The 18,933-nt window shown below is 39.7% G+C and overlaps 2 protein-coding genes across 3 annotated transcripts; one reads left to right on the top strand and one right to left on the bottom strand.

The window, feature by feature from the left end:
* Window positions 1-96: 96 nt before the first annotated feature.
* On the top strand, window positions 97-18,615 carry wnt10b (wingless-type MMTV integration site family, member 10b). Of its 2 annotated transcripts, XM_081386977.1 has the most exons (8): window positions 97-160; window positions 3,326-3,483; window positions 5,713-5,878; window positions 6,001-6,675; window positions 6,990-7,169; window positions 14,578-14,840; window positions 15,895-16,346; window positions 17,045-18,615. In XM_081386977.1, exons 6-8 carry the CDS (start codon window positions 14,678-14,680, stop codon window positions 17,534-17,536), a joined length of 1,107 nt encoding a protein of 368 aa, XP_081243103.1. In that variant the 5' UTR covers window positions 97-160; window positions 3,326-3,483; window positions 5,713-5,878; window positions 6,001-6,675; window positions 6,990-7,169; window positions 14,578-14,677; the 3' UTR covers window positions 17,537-18,615. The 2 variants fall into 2 exon arrangements, with proteins under 2 accessions (XP_081243103.1, XP_081243104.1); XM_081386978.1 differs by lacking the exons at window positions 97-160; window positions 3,326-3,483; window positions 5,713-5,878; window positions 6,001-6,675; window positions 6,990-7,169 and adding an exon at window positions 13,099-13,231 and having other exon boundaries at window positions 17,045-17,671.
* wnt1 (wingless-type MMTV integration site family, member 1) lies at window positions 5,609-9,028 on the bottom strand. The gene is made up of 5 exons (XM_081386976.1): window positions 8,939-9,028; window positions 8,229-8,334; window positions 6,887-7,140; window positions 6,463-6,728; window positions 5,609-6,198 (listed from the first exon to the last, which is right to left on the bottom strand). Exons 1-5 carry the CDS (start codon window positions 8,946-8,948, stop codon window positions 5,707-5,709), a joined length of 1,128 nt encoding a protein of 375 aa, XP_081243102.1. The 5' UTR covers window positions 8,949-9,028; the 3' UTR covers window positions 5,609-5,706.
* Window positions 18,616-18,933: the final 318 nt, after the last annotated feature.

The following is an 18,933-nucleotide window of genomic DNA, read 5'->3' as shown; positions in this document are numbered from 1 at the left end:
CTATTAGATCAGTGATCATACATCTAATTGCATTATGATTTCTAAACAATGATGCCAACTAATGCCCTGTCATCTTTAACATTTCTCCTCCTCAAGGAGCAGTTGCAAGGCAGAGTACGAGCGCATGATGGAGATGTTACAAGACTAGAGCCTTTGTGATGTAAGATGGCAGTTTCTCTGGAGCCACCATCTGCTGAGAGGGTCAGGCAGCATGTAGGGTTCAAATCTCCTGGATTCTGCCTGCTTCCCAGCTGCCATGCCCAGGCACTCCGAGATCCACACACAACCACACTTACACACCTCGCAATTATCACACACACTCGTAGACGCGCATAATCCCAGGCATGCTGCGCTGCCGAAACCATTCTCATCAGGGCTGACACTAAAGAATGTTGGGATTCTTGTCTTGAGGTACCAGTGTTTTTTCCTCCCTCTTTGGGTTTGTGCAAAATCCACACATTCTGTTGAACCCATGCGCCCACACTGCATCAGCCCTGCATGTGACCACTGCTCCACTGTGCTCTATTCAGCACGGTGACTCGAACTTTGCTCACATTCCATTTCTTTGGTCCATTTTGCCCGTCAGCCTGTTCCTCAACCCTTTGAATAGGCCCCCAGCTTAGAGGGAAAACAATCTCCCAGAATTTTTGGAAGAAGCTGCTTGCCACGTTGTTTTTTTGTGGTCCATATATCATGTACCTGTTTGCTGTACTGTTCCTTTGAGTTTAAAGTGACTCTTTTCTTTCCTCGAATGGAAAGTAGTCATTCTACAACAACATCGCTTAGCCAAACTCTTACTCAGTCCAACCCAGTGAGGTTTTGTTTTGGATTTTTATCAAGTGATTTAATTTTTTGCCATTATTCTATTAGCTTCAAACCACGACTGGAAGGTTAAGTTTCTCGAAGTTCTTCAGAGACTCTCAAGGGCACTTATCGAATTAAAACTTTATTGCTCAGTTTTGGAAAAAGAGCAGAGCGCTCCAATTAAGGAAAACGGCAATTCATAAACCCTCTCGACCGTGTTACTAAATAGAGATGTAGAGTGTTAAAGAGTTTTCAGCTTGCGGTTTTGCATCTATCGCAATCTGCGACTTTGTGCTTTTTGACTCGTCGGTTGCATGTGTCCATCACGCTCCTTATTGGCATTGAAAGAGAAATGAATTTATTTTTTTCTTGTGTTTCGAGATGCCTCCCTTTCCCAGCCTCCCTCCCTACTTGCCGCCTGGCAGGCCCGTGTGTCAAAGGTGGCTGCTGCAGAACAGACTGTGGGAACAGCCGGTCAGCCTCCCCTGTCCCCTATTCCCTAACCAGAGGGGCAGCCATCAATCCAAGCCTGCTCGAACCCCTCCCGGCGCACACATCTCCACAACCCACACACTCGCTCCCCAATAATCCGCGGAAGCAATTTCATCTCGACTCGGGTGGCGGCCCATTGTCGCCAACTCCTTCAATCTTTCCTAATTAACTCTCGCTTTGTCCCGCATCCGAGCTTCTGGACTCATCTCTACGACATTCCGATCGGGGCCGGTCTTCACACTCCCGGGCAACCCTCGGACCCTAATCCCACTGCACCCCTCCCTCACGAGTAACTCTTTCCATTTTTTTCTTTCCCCCAACCTGCCGATCACCTACTTACAGAGTTAGGTAGGGGCATTAACTCCTTGGGTTTTTTGAAAGAAGAGGACGAAGGAGGGGGCGAGGAGGAGATGGCCAGAAAGCGACTCCAACCCAGACAATTAGAACAATGGGCCGGGCCTGTAGGAGGCTAACTCGCAGCGTCACGCCTGGACGGTGGGGTATTTTGTCGGTTTAATGAATTGTCCGTCAGTCCCTGGCTGCATCACAGGCCGTGTAGAGAGTGGACAGCAGGGACCCAGACACTAAGTCGGTATTTATTACACTGCCTTTGTCACTAATTGAGCTAATTATCAGTGACTCTTCAGCACTCCCACAATGACAGTAGCCCTCCACCCTCCGCCTCCCTCATCCCACCAGTGCCTGGGAATGCAGCCTGACTTTGCTTCTTTATCCCCTTTTTTTATCCTTCTCTCCTTATTCTCACTATATCTTTACCATTTTTATTAATGCTTCGTATTGTTTCATTATTTTGCCTTATAATGCACATGCATACAGAAACTTCCTGTAAAGTCAAAGATCAGTTTAATTTGTTATTTCTATTTTATTCAGTATTACTTACCATTCAAGTAGGGAAGCTTTTTAGTTATATATTTTTTGGCGTGTTTGGGTTTATTAAGACAGTTGAATTGAGACAGGAAGTGAAAGTACTGTGATTGGACATCGAGCTGAGATTCAAACTCAGATCGTCGGAGGCGCTACTATGCAATATGTAGAAGTGCAGCCCACAAGGTTACGGCTTTCGAAGAAAGTATAAAGTGCATTGTTTTTGTCTCGTATAACTTCACCACCAGTCAAAAGTTTGGAATAATTCAGATTTTTTTTTTTTTTTTAAGTCTTTTATGCTCACCAGGCTCCATTTATTTGATTAAAAAATTAGTTTTTTATTTTACAGTAAAATTGTAATATTGTGAAATATTACTGCAATTTTAAATTTCCCTTTCATATTTTTATTTTTTTTACATTTATTCCTGTGATTGCAAAGCTGAATTACTCCAGTCTTCAGTGTCACATGATCCTTCAGAAATCATTATGCTGATTTAATGCTCAGATTTGACCAATTATTATTGCTGCTCAATTGTTAATGATGGTTCTTATTATTCATGTTGAAAACAGTTTTTGCTGCTTAATATTTTTGTGGAAACCATGGTGCATTTCTTCAGGAATATTTGATGAACAGAAAGTTTAACAAAAAAAAAAACAGTATTTATTTTAAAATAGAAGTCTTTTGTAAAATTATAAATGTCTTTGTCACTTTTGATCAATTCAATCCTTTTGGAATAAAAGTATGATTATTTTAAAAGTCTTACCTCAAACATTTGAGTGGTAGTGTATGACGGTTTCCACAAAAATATTACGCAGCAGGACTGTTTTCAACATTTATAATAAGCAGTAAATCATCATATTAGAATGATTTCTAAAGGATCATGTGACACTGAAGACTGGAGTAATGATGCTGAAAATTCATCTTAGCCATCACAGGAATAAATTGCATTTTAAAATATATCACAATAAAAAACATTTATTTTAAAATGTAACAATATTTCACAATATTACTGTTTTTACTGTATTTTTCATCAAATAAATGCAGTCTTGGTGATCATAAAAGACTTTCAAAAACATTTTAAAATTAGTATTTTATATCATAAAAATGTTTAATCTATGTTTTTTTTCCTTTTCTTTCCATCAGTTATCTGTGAGCTTTTCTCATTTATCCTGTCAGCATTCCAGATCCTATTTCTCCTCTCATCCTCTCCCATCGCTGTGTGTTCTGGGATGCGGATGTGACGACTACAGCGGTGCTGCACTCCGTCTGGCTGACCTTCTGTGGCCCTGCGATATGTTGCGGTGGGTGAGAGAAAGAATCTTCTGCCTTCATCCAAACTCTTGCGGTCGCGCTGGCCTCGGCAGCAGGGCGGGGACAACGCAGCCTGTCATTATTTCTAATACCATTTCTTTATTTTGTTTCTGATATTAAGTAAGTGAAGCAAAACCGCTAGTGTTTTGAAAACATACAGATTTAACGCTGTGTTACACCACTGCCCAAATTCCCTCAGCGGTTACTGTGGATTTAGGGTGCTTAACTGTTCGATGAAGAGGGCTGGTCTTGTGCTTTTGGTGGTGGGAATGATGTTTAGAGGAACGGATATACTTTGCACACTCACATTGTTGATTTTAGGTTAAGTGCTTTAGACATACCCTGTCATACCAGGTTGTGGTTCTGAGAAATGATTGATAGATCATAAACTAAGCTGAGGAGAATATTCTGTGGAACATATGAAAGACGAACCTGTTATTCTGCTCAACTGTGAGCAGTGTTAGGAAATGAGGGGTTCTCTGAAAACACAGATAATGAAAATATAAACTTTATTGTGCTATTACTCTATATGAAAACAACTTTTCTAAACTGAGCTAAAATATTTCATTTTATCAGCGTTTTTACCTTTTTCTAACAAAAAAAGCCATCATACAATAATAAATACTTTTCATTCACAATATTAAAAGATGGTGTTCAGTGCATGTAAAACACAAGTGTCAAGAGACAAGCAAATCAGGCATTTGACAAAGTAATCATGTCTCTGAGATGTATGTGGCCTCGTTTTGATCATCCATTTGTGATCATCTGTATAAGTTAGCACACAACTGGATGGAATTACTCATAAAATTGTAAATAATAATAGTGTATTCACCCCACTTTCAGATTAAGTCATTTTCTCACATTGCAAGTTGCAGCATAAATATATAGATCATATCTATTTATAATATTTACAACATTTTGGTCATGTTAGCTGATATACAAAATACAGTTTCCATAATTGTGGCTCTTTCAAAAACATAAATGTGAACTGTTTGTCCACTGTAAACTAGGTAGTAGGGCATTTACAGGATTATCTTTACACACTTTTTTAAAACTAGCATGTACTTGTGCGTAATCGATGTAGTGTCTGACAACTTCTGACAGAAGTCTTCTTCTGTAATAGTAAACATACTTCTGTCAAAGCTGAATCGACGAGTCAATCTCAGGTCAATCTTAATTTTTCTGTTCCCAATACTTTTCCATCAGTACAATAACATGGTATACCACATAATAATAAATGGTATTAAAAAATGGCAGGAGACTCAAAGCAATGACGGGAAGTATGGCAGGTCCGAATGGGAAATCACGAGAGGTTGGGCCGAGTTCGGGATTCCGCTACATAGTAATCGGAAAAGGAAGCCCCATCCCTTGAGAAGCACTTCACACAGTTTTATGTGAGACGAGTAGGACTGCAGCTAAAGAAAACAAAACGCTAAAATATTTTAAAGAACCGCCCTCTTGTTAGAATTTTGCACTGGTTTATGAGAGAGCATGCTTGTGGTTCGCTAACCACAGGAACATCTGTCAAACTGTGTCCAGTTACTACTTTCTAGCTTCTATGTTCCCCAGAGTACCAGAGATGGAGATCAGGAGAGGAAAAGACAAGCTAGAACCTCAGGACTGGTGGTTCAGCACCCTAAATTTTAAACGGGGCCTACATGAACGCTTTTTCCTGCTCATAGTTGCGCAGTCGACCCATTTCTTACGATTTGAAGCCCTATGCTGTAGTAACATCACCAAAATATTGTCTTTCAAGACCTACCATCAGCTAAGAGTTCTGCTCATGAACTTTTAAACTGTTCTCAGTAGTTAATACATTGAATATACTTGCCTATTCAAGCAACAGATTGTGTTTAGTCCCTTTTAACCTTGCCATCCTGTCTCTTTTCTCCAGTATTTAAACTCAACATGTTTATTCATTCCTCTATAACAGTGGTTCTCAATTCCAGTCCTCGTGACCCACTGCTCTGCACATTTTGTACGTCTCTCTTATCTGACACACTCAGTTCAGGTCTTGGAGTCTCTCCTAATGAGCTGATGATCTGGTTCAGGTGTGTTAAATAAGGGAGACATACAAAATGTGCAGAGCAGTGGGTCACGAGGACTGGAATTGAGAACCACTGCTCTATAACCTCCAGATACCCCAGTGGCCCCTTTTTTTACCCAGCTTGGGACCCTTTGTCTCTAGTTTCTCAGTTTGTTGTGTTTGTTCATCATAGACACTGATGGACAGTCTGTGTACTGGTGCAGTTGAGACAGCTCACGTGACAACACCAGTGGAAAGTACAGTGGCATCTTTCTGTGACCTGCTCCATTCGAGTCTTGTATCCCCTTCCACAACACAGCAGCTCGCACCCATCCAGCGCCGGCGAGGAACTGTTGCAGGTACGTCCCGATGTGCCATGCGTGCCTGTTTTGCCATTGTAAGAACAGAAGTTGGGCGACTTTTCAAAGTAGACCAGGTCCCGAACCGAAGGGAGCTTATGTGCTGGATTCTCCGGTTCCAGGTGGCGGGGGTCGGCTCGATGGGATGCACGATTGCTGCCTTTGTTGCCGTACACGACTCGGGATGCCCCGTCGAAACGGTCCTTAAGAAAGTCTCCCACTACGCGGAAGCTGGGCAGTCTCATCCAGCACGTTCGCACAGTGCAGGACCCGGACATCCCATGGCACTTGCACTCTTGTTGCATTTCTGATGCGACTGTCTGTGGGGAGAGGAGAGAAAATGAATGAATCTGTTGAATACAAGAACAACAACAGCAAATACTGCACTAATTTATACATTTCTATTGAAATTCTGGACATTTATATTGAAATTCTGCACATTTTGAACTGATAAAACTGTTATTTTAGTAGCTTTCCATCTGTACTTTGGGAAAATCCATTTATTGATAAATCTATTTCTGACATACTGGTAATTTGATGAGACAAATGGCCTCGGAGAGGTGAGTGTTTAAGGGGTCTCTTACCATTCTTCCTGCTTCATTGTTGTGCAGGTTGGTCAAATACCGTAGATCTCTGCCCTTCTCACTGGAATCCACAAACTCTCGTCCGAACATCCTGCCAAATTCCACATTGTCGCTGCAGCCTCCCCAGTGCCAGTCTGGCCCTCCAGGACCTCGGCGCCGGTAGTCGCAGGTGCAGGACTCAATGGCCCCCTCAGAGCAGGACCGAGCCACAGCGTGAGTAACACCAGCACTTGTGATGGCAAACACAAATGCAGTCTCACGGCAACCTAACAAAACAATAAGCACAACTTACAATCTCGACTCCATCCAGATAATATTAATGTGTAATTATATATTCTCTTATTTCACTGTATGAGATATGAACAGTGTTTAATCGCACATCGTTTAAAGCTTTCATACTGCCACTCTGAGAAGCCATGCTCACCTCGATTGACAATTTTGCCAAAGACGTTGGGGCTGTGGGTGGTCGGACAGTTCCAGCGCCGGTTACGAAACTGCCATTTGCATTCCTTGATGGCTGTATGCAGGCCTGCTGCAATGGCGTGCAAGATGCCAGGGTTTTGCCGGATCAGTTTTCTCTGACGACGACTTAACAACGCCAAGCTTGGGTCCAGCACCAACTGTACATTCTTAGAGTTGGTGAGGAGATTGCCTGAGGATGCCACATTCACAATACCCCTGGTGGAGAAAACGAAAAATTGACTTTGGTAAGTTGGAAAAAGGCCATTTCTCATCTGAATGGACTGAAATGCTAAAACTTTGTAAGGTCTTGGGGCTTTAGACCATTTTATTATAAGATTCTCATTTATTCTGTTTATTTGCCTTTTTGGTTTGTGAGATAGGCTAAATATGTATAGCCTATATGTATAGCTATATATCATTTTAATATATATATATATATATAGGCCTATATATATATATATATATATATATATATAATCAAATTAATTATAATATAAAATAATATATACACTTATTTATATAGATAAAAGAAGGAAGAAGAAAGAAGAACTTCGTCCTTTGTAGTGTATCAATCAGCGTTTATCATTTTTAATTTTTAATTCCCCTTTGATCGCTATTATGCCATATACGTACAGCTTTAAGGCTTTGGCTCATATGTCGTGTCTAGTTTTAACCTACTCCGGAACGCTCAGCACATTACACGAATTCGACCCTGAAAACGACCTGGAAAGGAACTGCTCCCAGCCATAAAATAAATCCGCATTTAATTTATCCCACATTGGATTGAAAAATCTTGTCCCGTGTTCAAGCCACACTGTCAAAATGACAGAGAGAAACCGAGTGAGGGAGAGAGAGAGAGCGCGCGCGCGCACGCAAGCAGTGGCTCTGAGTAAACAGGCTGAGAATGCATTCATTTATTTGGGAAATTAGTTTGACTTATAATATATCAATAATATACTTATAATATTAATAATATGTTTTTTATATGGCCTATATAAAATAAAATAACAATGAAGCTCCGCATATGCTCTTCGCATGCTAACACAGCGTTTCACTTCAAACAACGGAATGACGTTATAAATCTTTAGCTTGTCTAATATTGATTGTTTAATTCGGGCCTACTACTGTATCATGCACTAAGTATCTAAGAGACTTAGATATTTATCATAGACACTGTGCACCAGCCAAAAGAAAAAGCACTAATTATTCACATTCTAGGATGTACATGCTATACAACTATATCTTATATACATGACACTAAATGTCATAGTAGCTATATATATTAAAGGCCTGCTGTATCTTACCACCACCGGCCGCTGTTGTTGACCGCCCCTGTGCCAGTGAGAGAGGAGACCAGGAGGACACATGCCGCTTTGACTGCGAGAAGCAACGCGAGGACCCGCATGATATCTGAAAGGGCAAAGTTAACCAATTAACCTCAAATGACATTCCTGCAATAATAAACGATGTCAGTCTATGTTATGTCTTTCTATATTAAAGGAGCTGGTGAGCATCGTAACAATTTTGAAATTAATAAAAATAGCAAAATAATTAGTGTAGTGCAATAAAATGATGAGATTTATGTTTTATTTTAGCCTTTTAGCGCATGGCGAATTTTATTATAGCCTATTGAAATACGCTTTTGTTTACATATGTGTATGAAGTTTTACACGAATATCAAAATAATGTCAGGATTCTGTATGTGGCTCAACTAAAAATAGTCTACACTTATAAAGAAAAAAAACGTTAAAGGTTTAGAGCCAATATAGTCCAGATGCCATACATTTCTTTAGTTCTTTCGAACACCATATGATGTTTTAAAGAACTAATGCTTATCTAAAGAACCCAACATCAAGAACTTTTTAGTCTCCAAAGAACCATATAGCAACACACGAAACCCTATACTGTCCAAAATGATTTTTGGTGCTATAAAGAACCTTTATTTTTGACATTCTAAAATGAAATAATAATAATAAATAAACAAGCAATTTGGTTGCATTACGCATCCACTTACCACTCCACATTCCAGTGCGACTGACAGCGCGGGTCAATGTTTATTCATAAAATCAGTGTAGAAGTCACAGAAAGGGTCCTGGATGGGATGCCAGTGCAACTGCTGCTGCTGCTGCTCTTACAGTCTGTGTGTTAGTGATGCTCTGCTCACAGCACTGAGCGCGTGGGACAGTCCCGAAGACCTGATCCCCTCGGTGACTGATAGGCGACACATTGTTCACTTATTGAACGCTACAAGATGAATAAAAAAGGGATTTGCTGCTCTCATCTCCCTCTGTTTTTTTTCCTCCCTCCTTTTGAGTGGAACTGAATGGACGGATAGCTTAATTCTTCTCATTGGGCACAATGAATACAGGAGGCAAAACCCGACATAAAGGAGAGGAGATGAAGAAAAGATCCGTTATAGGCGCTTTAAATTACATATCATTTTGTAATCCTCGTCCAGAGATTCCTCAGATACATTCAAGCGAAATCATATAAAATACAGTTCCTTCAGGCGTCTTCAATATATGCAGAGCAGATTTATTCCTTCTCATTGCAGTGAGTGTGCGCGCGCGCGCCATTTGTGTCTGCAGTTCCTTCTGCGTGGATGCTGTCTCGACACGGTTACTGTAAGAAGGGAATATGAAACATCTAAACTGTTTTTTTTTTTTTTTTTACCCGGAGTGCATGCATTACTCCCTTAACTGCGTCTCCTCCCTCTTTGCGCGTAAAAAGTGTTTTTATAGATGTCCATGCTTGCGCTCTGCACTCACCCGTTAGTACTTTAGCCTGAATAAAGCACATCAAGTGGAAACGTCATGCTATGATTATGGTCAAAAATCTGGGCTAAATGAAAAGGAGAATATTAAAGACACGGGGCAGTGCTAATGCTGCTTCAGTTTCTCATTTTAAATGAGGATTGACCGGAGAGTGTAACAATCTTTTGTTTCAAACAACTACTTTTTTGTGTTGTGTCTCAAATTTGTATATATTTATGCATATGCCTGTTTGCTACAAATTAAATGGGTTAGATGTCTACAATTTATCACTAAACTGTGTAAATTAACGTCAACTTCAATGAGGGATGTTGGGTTGGAACGATACGTTGATTGTAACAGTAAACGTAAATTGTGCACATTTATTTATGATGGTTATCAAATTAATTTGTTCAAATTAATTATTCCATCACCACCCCATCCTCATTTCATTTTAATCATTTAATTCAAAGGTAAATAAATGCCCAACATTTTATAAAATATAGGCTATAGGTAACAACTATACAGACGATGTTACACACCTTTTAACCTCAAAATTAATTCTATAAATCTTTAATTGTTTTCAGAGTCTTACATCTTCTAATAGTAATTTAACCCCATGCAAGGTCATTTCTAATTGGTTACACTGATGGTGTTACAACACTCCCAGTCGTCTAATAGGCCATTCTTCGTCGTTTGCGACAACGAATAAAATAAGAAATTGTTACAGATAAATAACTCAACACATCTGAGTTTACAGTGTGACACCACAGGAGAAATAGTCATGATAAAACTGTTCACCATCTGGACTGCAGACCTCACTTGATCGCATATGGTCACTAAAGGCACGAATAAAATAGTATCTTGCTGTCAGTTTTGACTCCATACATTTGTGATATGCTATCGTCTGCACAAAGAAATATGATCAAGTGGCAAATATTAAATCAACGTGTTTTAAGCATATAAGGTGTTTGATGTCGCCATGAAAGAGAAAGAGTGCGCACTTTTTTCTCTGAGGGATTGAAGTAAATGGCTAACTGAAGGAAGTGCGCTTTTGTTAGTGGTATTTAATGAGGGCTGCTTTTCTGGGCTTAGCCTGCTCTTATACTCTTGAAGGATCTTAAACAGGTTTTCCTGAAACACTCATGCGATGCGGCGCAGATTAGCGGCAATCCGGTTAAAGGGACGCCTTTTATATACAAATCAACTTCAAATCACTTTTTAAGCCACTTAGATATACACGCCATGGCAAAATGCTAATGCACTTTTCATTGCCAGAGCTTAAGAAGAGGAATAGAGGTGATTAGCTCCAATACAAGAATTGATCTTCCAGGAGGTGATTAGCCCAAAACCAAGAACTGTTGTCAGGATTCTGTGTTAAGTATGGTTAAGGGTGGATTTAACTCAATTTCGTGACATTAATCCCAATTCTACTACTGTTAATAGTAATATTAATAAAGATAAGACGCAAGATGCTCCTATAGGGTCAGTTAAAGAGTTTTTTTTTCACCTGCTGCGCATAGTGCATATCTGACCACCAACACGATAATCCCTTAATCTTGTAAACTGCTAATGCCTTAAAAATTCTGGTTTATCCATACATTCAGTGTTCGAGTCTTCTTGTAGGCTATCATATCACGTCTCAACTAGAAAAAAAAATAAAAACACTGACAGCTTGTATATTGAACAAACTTATTATGTGCATTATGCATAATTTGTTGGCCCACTATGTAATTGCGCATCCCTTTCAATGAGTCTTGACAAAAACCTCTCCATCATGGTCAGTTATGGGACTAATTATACGCACAAACTCAGACGTGTAGACAAACAAACGAAATAAGTCTATTTTCCAGTAGTGCTCTAGGCTATCTCCGGCAGCAACAGTCAGCAAAGCCTTCTCATTAAGAGTGTCGGGGAAAATGATGAATGTGGGCCTAATTAAAGTGAAACGTCACTAGGGCTGCACGGTGAACTGTTGAACTGATTCGGAGTGGGAGGATGGGCGGACACATGAACGCGCACAGTCGCACACGCACCTCGCATTGTTCGAGAAGAGTCGCACGCCTGCCTGCTGCTGCCCTGCTCATTGTAGCCTATATGAATGACTCTTAGTCTAGTTTAGCTTATAGTTGACATACATGTTTACGGGGTAGCAAAATGTCTTTTCACAAGTTCTGCAGTATTGCAGGTCAGATAATAGGCCTACACTGTAAAAAAACAAAAACAAAACAAAAAAAACAGAAATAGACAGCGGACAATAGCCTATAAAAATTAACAGCCTGCAAATGTAGCACTTGACGACGGACAAGTTCTAGAAGTGTAACAGCGATGCATCACGTTACACACTAGAGGCAGTGTACACCATCAATTAATGTAAATTTACTCGATTTAATGAGTTTGCATAGTTTCAACTCAAATGTTCATCATTAATTCAATTCAAAGTGCAAAAAAACTAAACAAAAAACGGAAATGAATTTATTGCAGATTGTCATTGGGCACCAAATGAATGATAGCCTAGCCTACTTCAAAATTAAAGCTAAAATCTTATTTAATTTTTTTAATTGACTGTTTATTTATTTACCTGAATTATACTTTTCTATTTAATCAGGTATCGGTATATACCGATAGCCTACATGGCATCATTTGGGGGTTCTTCAAAAACGGCACCCGAGAATGCCATTACAATACTTTAACAGGAAACAACAGTAATCACATGTAAAGCAAATTGCATATTATATGTGGTTGGCATAAATTACTTTTTACATAGCAGCCATTTATTTTCAAGTGATCAACAAGGAACGTGTTAAATTGCCCAAAACAAAGATGACAATCGCTGTTTATAAATGTAATGGCACAAATAGCCTAGTAATAATAGGCTAAACAAAATTATAATCAATTTAATGTTTTTGTTGTGTAAAAAGTAGAAATAAATACAACCAATTAAAAAAAAATAGGTTGTGGTAGCCTATAGGCTAATCCAATGGTTGTAAAAAAAAAGAAATGGATGGTAAAAATAGATAGCTACCATTGATAACATGTCTATTGTCAGTCACGTGTTGTTCAATGCACTTGATACAAAACGAGATTTATATAGTCAATGTTGTCAATATTGCTTCCATTAGTTGAGGCAGTGTTGGACTACAGGATACTGAAAACAACCAATAATTTATTTATTCATTGCCAGATTTATACTCATTCAGCATGAATAATATTGGTAGAGATCACATTACATGCAGTTTCAGGAATATGGAGAATTTGACAGGCCTCGCCACTTTTTCATGGTGTTTAAAAACAAGCGCCTCAGGCGATGTTTGCCCACCCCGACGGCGCCCCCTCCTCCTCAGTGACATACACGCTCCAGTCCCAAGCTTCATCAAATGCTGCTTGCTCAACTCCGCTCCTCGCACAAAAGTCATTTCCAGTTCGCCCATAAAGCGATCCCACAGGTGTTTTAATGTCCCGTCGAGAAAAGCTTTCAGCGCAATGGAGTTACCTCACAGACAGTGTTTGGGACGAGTCCTGATTGTGACTGCTGCGCTTCTGTCACCTGCGTTCACGTAAGTAGAAAGGTAGATCCCTTTCATGGGATCTGCTGGAGTAAATCATGTTTGTTTTGGAAAGCCAGGGATTCAAAAATATGATTATGTACAATAGCCTCAAATTGTCATTTGCATGATTATTAGCTATTATTATTTAATAAAATATGTCAGGTAACGTGTAACAGTAGGCTATCTAAAACTAGTAACCTCCTTAGTAAACTACTTATATCTAAAACCATCTAGTATCTATTTTAATGTAACTTCGGTAACACTTTGTTTTACAGTGTCCTTTGTGTTACAGGTTACATGTAGTTTCTAAAGTAGTAATTACTATAAATTATGCATAATTACATGCAACTAATCCCAACCCTAGTAAGTACATGTGGTTAATTAATATTACTTAAATGTATTATTACACTGTTACAAGGACACCTTAAAATAAAGTATAACTGTAACTTCTATATTAATGTTACTAGTATTTGTTTTTAATCATTGTTTTTTCCAAGTATATAATTTTCAAGTCAATAAAAGGCTACTGATTTATTTACATAGTACTTATTCCTTTGCTACTAGACAAGTGACTCCTCCATTGTTACTGGTAACAAATGGCACATGCTTGCTTGGCACTGAATAAATGGGAATCTGTAGTTCAGATACTGTTCGGTTGTATTCCAACTGTTGCTGGTACCTGTTTCACTCGTTTTAATAGTAACAACAATTCATTTTGGTTTTCCTACTAATAGAATAGACACAATTCTGGTAACTGTTACCAGAAAGAGTTTTAATTTTACTGTAACTGTGAAACTTATGTAAGCTCTCTCACTTTTCTCAAAACTGTCAGTGGGCATAAAGTATTTATTAACATCAGTGTGTTATGATTTGGATGTAATACTTGCCACAAATCTTTTCCATATAGTCATTTTCTCATCAGATTATCCTCAGGCATGCCAAGACACTGATAGAAACCAGGGCGTTTGAATATTCATAGATGTTTTATGTATGCCTCTTGCAAGGTCACAGCCTTGTTTGAGTGGCAGGGCACTTGAGCACACAAGTGTTTCCAACTGCTGAATCTCTAGAATTTGTCACTTTTTTCTTTGCCATATTTAAAATGTTCCAGTAAGCATGTATTGATCATATTATTTGAAATGAATATGGCACCATAAAAACATCCATTCCTTTTACAATCTTTCCTGCGTCTCGCTAATGACTGAATTCATTGTCATAATTTCTTCACATATGTGAGTCATTTAAAAAAGACCACATGTGATGCTAAGTAACACCAGCCTTCTGCAATATTTACTGCATGCGGTGTTACTTCATAATGATATCACTGCTATAAAATTAATTTTCTCCTTTCTCAGGGTGCTGGGCAATGACATCCTTGGCCTGAAGGTGGCAGGAGAGCCAGTGCTTACCCCCAACGCAGTGTGTTTACGACTGGCTGGCCTGACCAAAAAACAGATGCGTCTGTGTGTGCGCAGCCCTGATGTCACAGCCTCTGCTCTGCAGGGCATTCAGGTTGCTATTCACGAATGCCAACACCAGCTCAGAGACCAGCGCTGGAACTGCTCCTCCTTGGAGAACCATGGCAAGTTGCCCCATCAGAGTGCCATTCTCAACAGGGGTGAGTGGATGGCAAAAGGGGCATGGGAAGTGCTGAAGTTGAAGTTGTAGAGAGAGCCAATACAGTCATAATCCGGGCATTGAAATGCTACAAATGCCAGAGAGGCAAATATCAGCGTTGAGTCATTGTTTAACGCATTTGCGCCATGGAAAACATATTTTATGAGATTTTAGATAAAGATCATTATAGATAATTATATCACCAGCTGGCTCGTGCGCACTTCACTTTCTTAAGGCTCTGTTTACTCTCTTGGCGGTTTTATTTGCTATGTAAAGGCCCATTCACACTAAGGACCATAACTATAAAGATAGTTTTAAAAATCGTTCTAAATTTAATAGTGGGCACACCACAACTATAACGTCACAGAGGAACTATATCATTGGAATCACTTTTCAGAAAAGAAAAAAAACAGCCAATCAGAATCCATCCAACTTTAAAATTCTTAAACATTTAAAGAGGCAGACGACAAAACTGCAGCACAGCTTATTCAGGTTAGACGCCACATTGAATTTAATGAGGATGAAAATGAGGCTGTGAGGTATAGACATTGGCTGCGTCCGAAATCGCGTACTCTGTTGAGTAGGTACTTATTTTGAATAAGTAATTACTTCACAGCTGCTAAAAAAGTATGTTCTATGTAGTATAAGTGTGTGTAGTATGAATGTAATCTGCACATACTACATTAACCATGCTGTCATTATCATGTGACCTACAGTTACTGTACATCACTTCACTGCCATTCATAAATCCTCTCCCGTGGCCTCATGGGAGAGTAAAGTGTCCATCGAATGCTCGCTTCAGAATCTCGCCGGCAGTTAGGTCATCCGGATACCTTTTGCCTCCACTTTTATGAGTACCGTAAATTCAGACATACTTCTTTTATCACATACTGTTTTTCGGCTACTATATAGTAGGGAAGTATGCGATTTCGGATGCAGCCTTAGTCTTTACAGTGGCACACGCAGTGTACAGGTCCTAGATCACGTAATTGTCTTATCATTGTCTAATTGTCCTTGGTGTGAACGGCCCTTAAAAGTGCTCTCTTTCATGCCAGGTTTCCGAGAGAGCGCCTTCTCGCTGTCGCTGCTGGCTGCAGGTGTCATGCACTCGGTGGCTTCGGCCTGCAGCCTCGGTAAGTTGCGCGGGTGTGGTTGCGAGGCTAAACGTCACCTGGACGATGACAAAATCCGTCTCAAGTTAACCCAGCTCCAACTTCAGACTTTTCAGAGGAGTGGAGTGTCCATAGCAGGTGCAGGAGAGAACACACCTGAGTTCAGTTCACTCCAGGGCGGTCTGCCGGCCAATCTGCGCTCGTCCCACCCCATCAGTCTCCTCAAACCCTTACCAGATGAGGTCACAACGTCACAGGACAGCTGGGAGTGGGGAGGCTGCAGTCACGATGTTCGTGTTGGCGTACGGTTCTCTAGGGATTGGCTGGATTCCAGAGGATCTCCTCGTGATATACACGCTCGTATGCGGATTCACAATAATAGAGTGGGCAGACAGGTGTGGTTTTAATATGTTCAAATCTAATAATCATTTCTAATAATCTGTATTGCGTTATATGGTTTTTCAAACAATGACAACTGTGTCCTAAACGGGCGTGAAATAAATGTATATTGGAGTTTTGGGTTGGGATTGTGGGTCAATGACACTGTTTTTTAATCTATTAATTTATCCAAAAACACATGCAAATGCAATTTATACATCCAAATGTTTTTAATTTCTGAATTAAAATGGTACTTTTTTGGATGTTCCCCAAAAATATAATTATATTTATAAATTAATAATTTAATAATATTTGTAAAAAAAAAAAAAAAAAATACATTCAAAAAATATATATTTAAAACATGTTTGAAAATAATGATTAAACTGTGTACACATGTTTCAAGATGTAAGAAACATATATTTTTATGGTTGCAGTAGACTCTTAGAGTAATTACATTTTTCAATAAAAATATAAAAACCAATGTGGGTACAATTTTAAGAACTTGGTGCATGTGTCACTAGATTTTTAATAGATAGATAGATAGATAACTACTGTCTCAAACTTTTTTTTCTTATTGTAGACACTATCACTAGTGCTTGTCAAATTGCTTGTTGGATCACTCATTCCTGGTTAGGACACGGTGTTAAGCATTTGATCACTAACTTTAAAATACACATATACTATATTATTTTTATTATGTTTTTGACCTTAACAGGTAGTTACTGACAACATGAGAAGAAAGTGCAAGTGCCATGGCACATCAGGCAGCTGCCAGTTCAAGACCTGCTGGTACGTTTCTCCTGAATTCCGGCTGGTGGGGTCACTGCTACGGGAGAAATTTATGACTGCCATCTTCATAAACTCTCAGAACAAGAACAACGGGGTATTCAACTCTCGAACTGGTGTGAGCGCCGGCTCAGATCAGCTCAGAGGCCGGCGACGCAGCATCTCGCGCGAGTTAGTGTTCTTCGAGAAGTCCCCTGACTTCTGCGACCACGAGCCCGAGGTGGACTCGCTCGGCACGCAGGGTCGCATCTGCAACAAGAGCAGCCCCAGCATGGACGGCTGCGGGTCGCTGTGCTGCGGCCGCGGACACAACATCCTCAAACAGGCACGCAGCGAACGGTGTCACTGCCGCTTCCACTGGTGCTGCTACGTGCTCTGTGAGGAGTGCAGAGTTTCAGAGTGGGTTAATGTGTGCAAGTGAATGACCCACCTTGGTCCAAATCTCCATTTCCTTGTTTTTGGACCGGGAGGCAACAACCTGTAGCCTGCCATACCGAATGTGACTGCCTGTGTGTTTGGCTCTCCCACGGTGTGTCTGTTTATCCATTTCTCTCCTTCTTTTAACCTCCATCATCTGGGATCCATTTGCGTTGTGTTGCTGTTGTTATTCTCAAAATGCCAAGTCAGAGATTGAGGAGGAGGTGACTCATGTCATTTGTCTTTTTTTCCTCACTTGGAATCTTCAGCCTCCAGCATGCAAAAGGCCTAAACGCCATCTGCACTCCTCCAAATAACAAGGCACAACAGCAGGAACAAATTATTCCTGCAAAATATAGGCACTGCTACGGTCTACCTTTTTTTTTTTCTTTTTTTTTTTTTTTACTCTTTCAAAAGTGCACTTAATGTATATTCCTTACTTTGGCAAAATATTTGAGAAGTTTATGTTGTAATCATTTACGATGGTGAAAAACCATCTGAGTTGGGTTGAGGTTTCAAAACACTGTATCTTGCAGCGTTATGATCTTTGCCCACGTTGATCGTGAAGAATCAGTGGCTCTGATAATTGAATGGAACATTTCAGTGCCATTTCATAAGATGTTATAGAGAAACTTTCCCAAGTCTGGAGCAAATCTTGGCCATCGACAGAGAATGTGCCTTGCGTAGGGGTCTGAGTTTGGTTGGTTTTTATGAAAACCAGGACAATTGTGAAGTTGATATGCTGTGTAACCCCATCCTAACCTTTATAGAGACAGACCAATCAGAAAACGGAGATGGATAGAGTGAAAGAACGACTGGAGAACACTTGTGCCTCCCGTGGATTTTTTGCAGCTGATTAAAAACAGTCACATCTCATCTCATACTGCTGAACAATATTGGATGCCAGATGCCTTCGATGCAAGAATGGAAGACATTCTTAAAGTCCTGTGTTAAGCTGTATTTAAACAGTTGCCATTACAATCTTATTACAGTGAAATTGATGTATACAGTCTTAAAACTTTCATTTTGATTAAGCGATGCTTAGGAAATCAAATGAATTATATGGATAAATTAACTTTCATATATTGCCGCCTTTTGCATTTTCAAGGAGAGTGTAGAGAATTTATTGTTGTAATATGTTAAGAAAGCCTCAATTTTAATGTTAAGAAACCTTTCTTGGTTTATTGTGTGTATAATCACACTGATTTTAGAACCATAAAAGACCCTCTAGAACAGAAGAGGGGTCATAGATCGCCGTTTTAGATATAATTCTTCTCTTCTAGAGATTTTTTATTTTTTTTTAAACTGAATCTGACCTCTCATAATGGACAACAGGGATAGGCTTTCATAAGAGTTCTATAAGCAGATTAAGGCATGAACCTGTCTTACAGGGATCAGCTG

This window comes from Scardinius erythrophthalmus (genome assembly GCF_964197995.2).
Source record: "Scardinius erythrophthalmus genome assembly, chromosome: 15".
NCBI classification, from domain to species: domain Eukaryota; kingdom Metazoa; phylum Chordata; class Actinopteri; order Cypriniformes; family Leuciscidae; genus Scardinius; species Scardinius erythrophthalmus.
The sequence above is the reverse complement of the archived record's forward strand: the minus strand, read 5'-3'. Positions and strand labels throughout refer to the sequence as shown.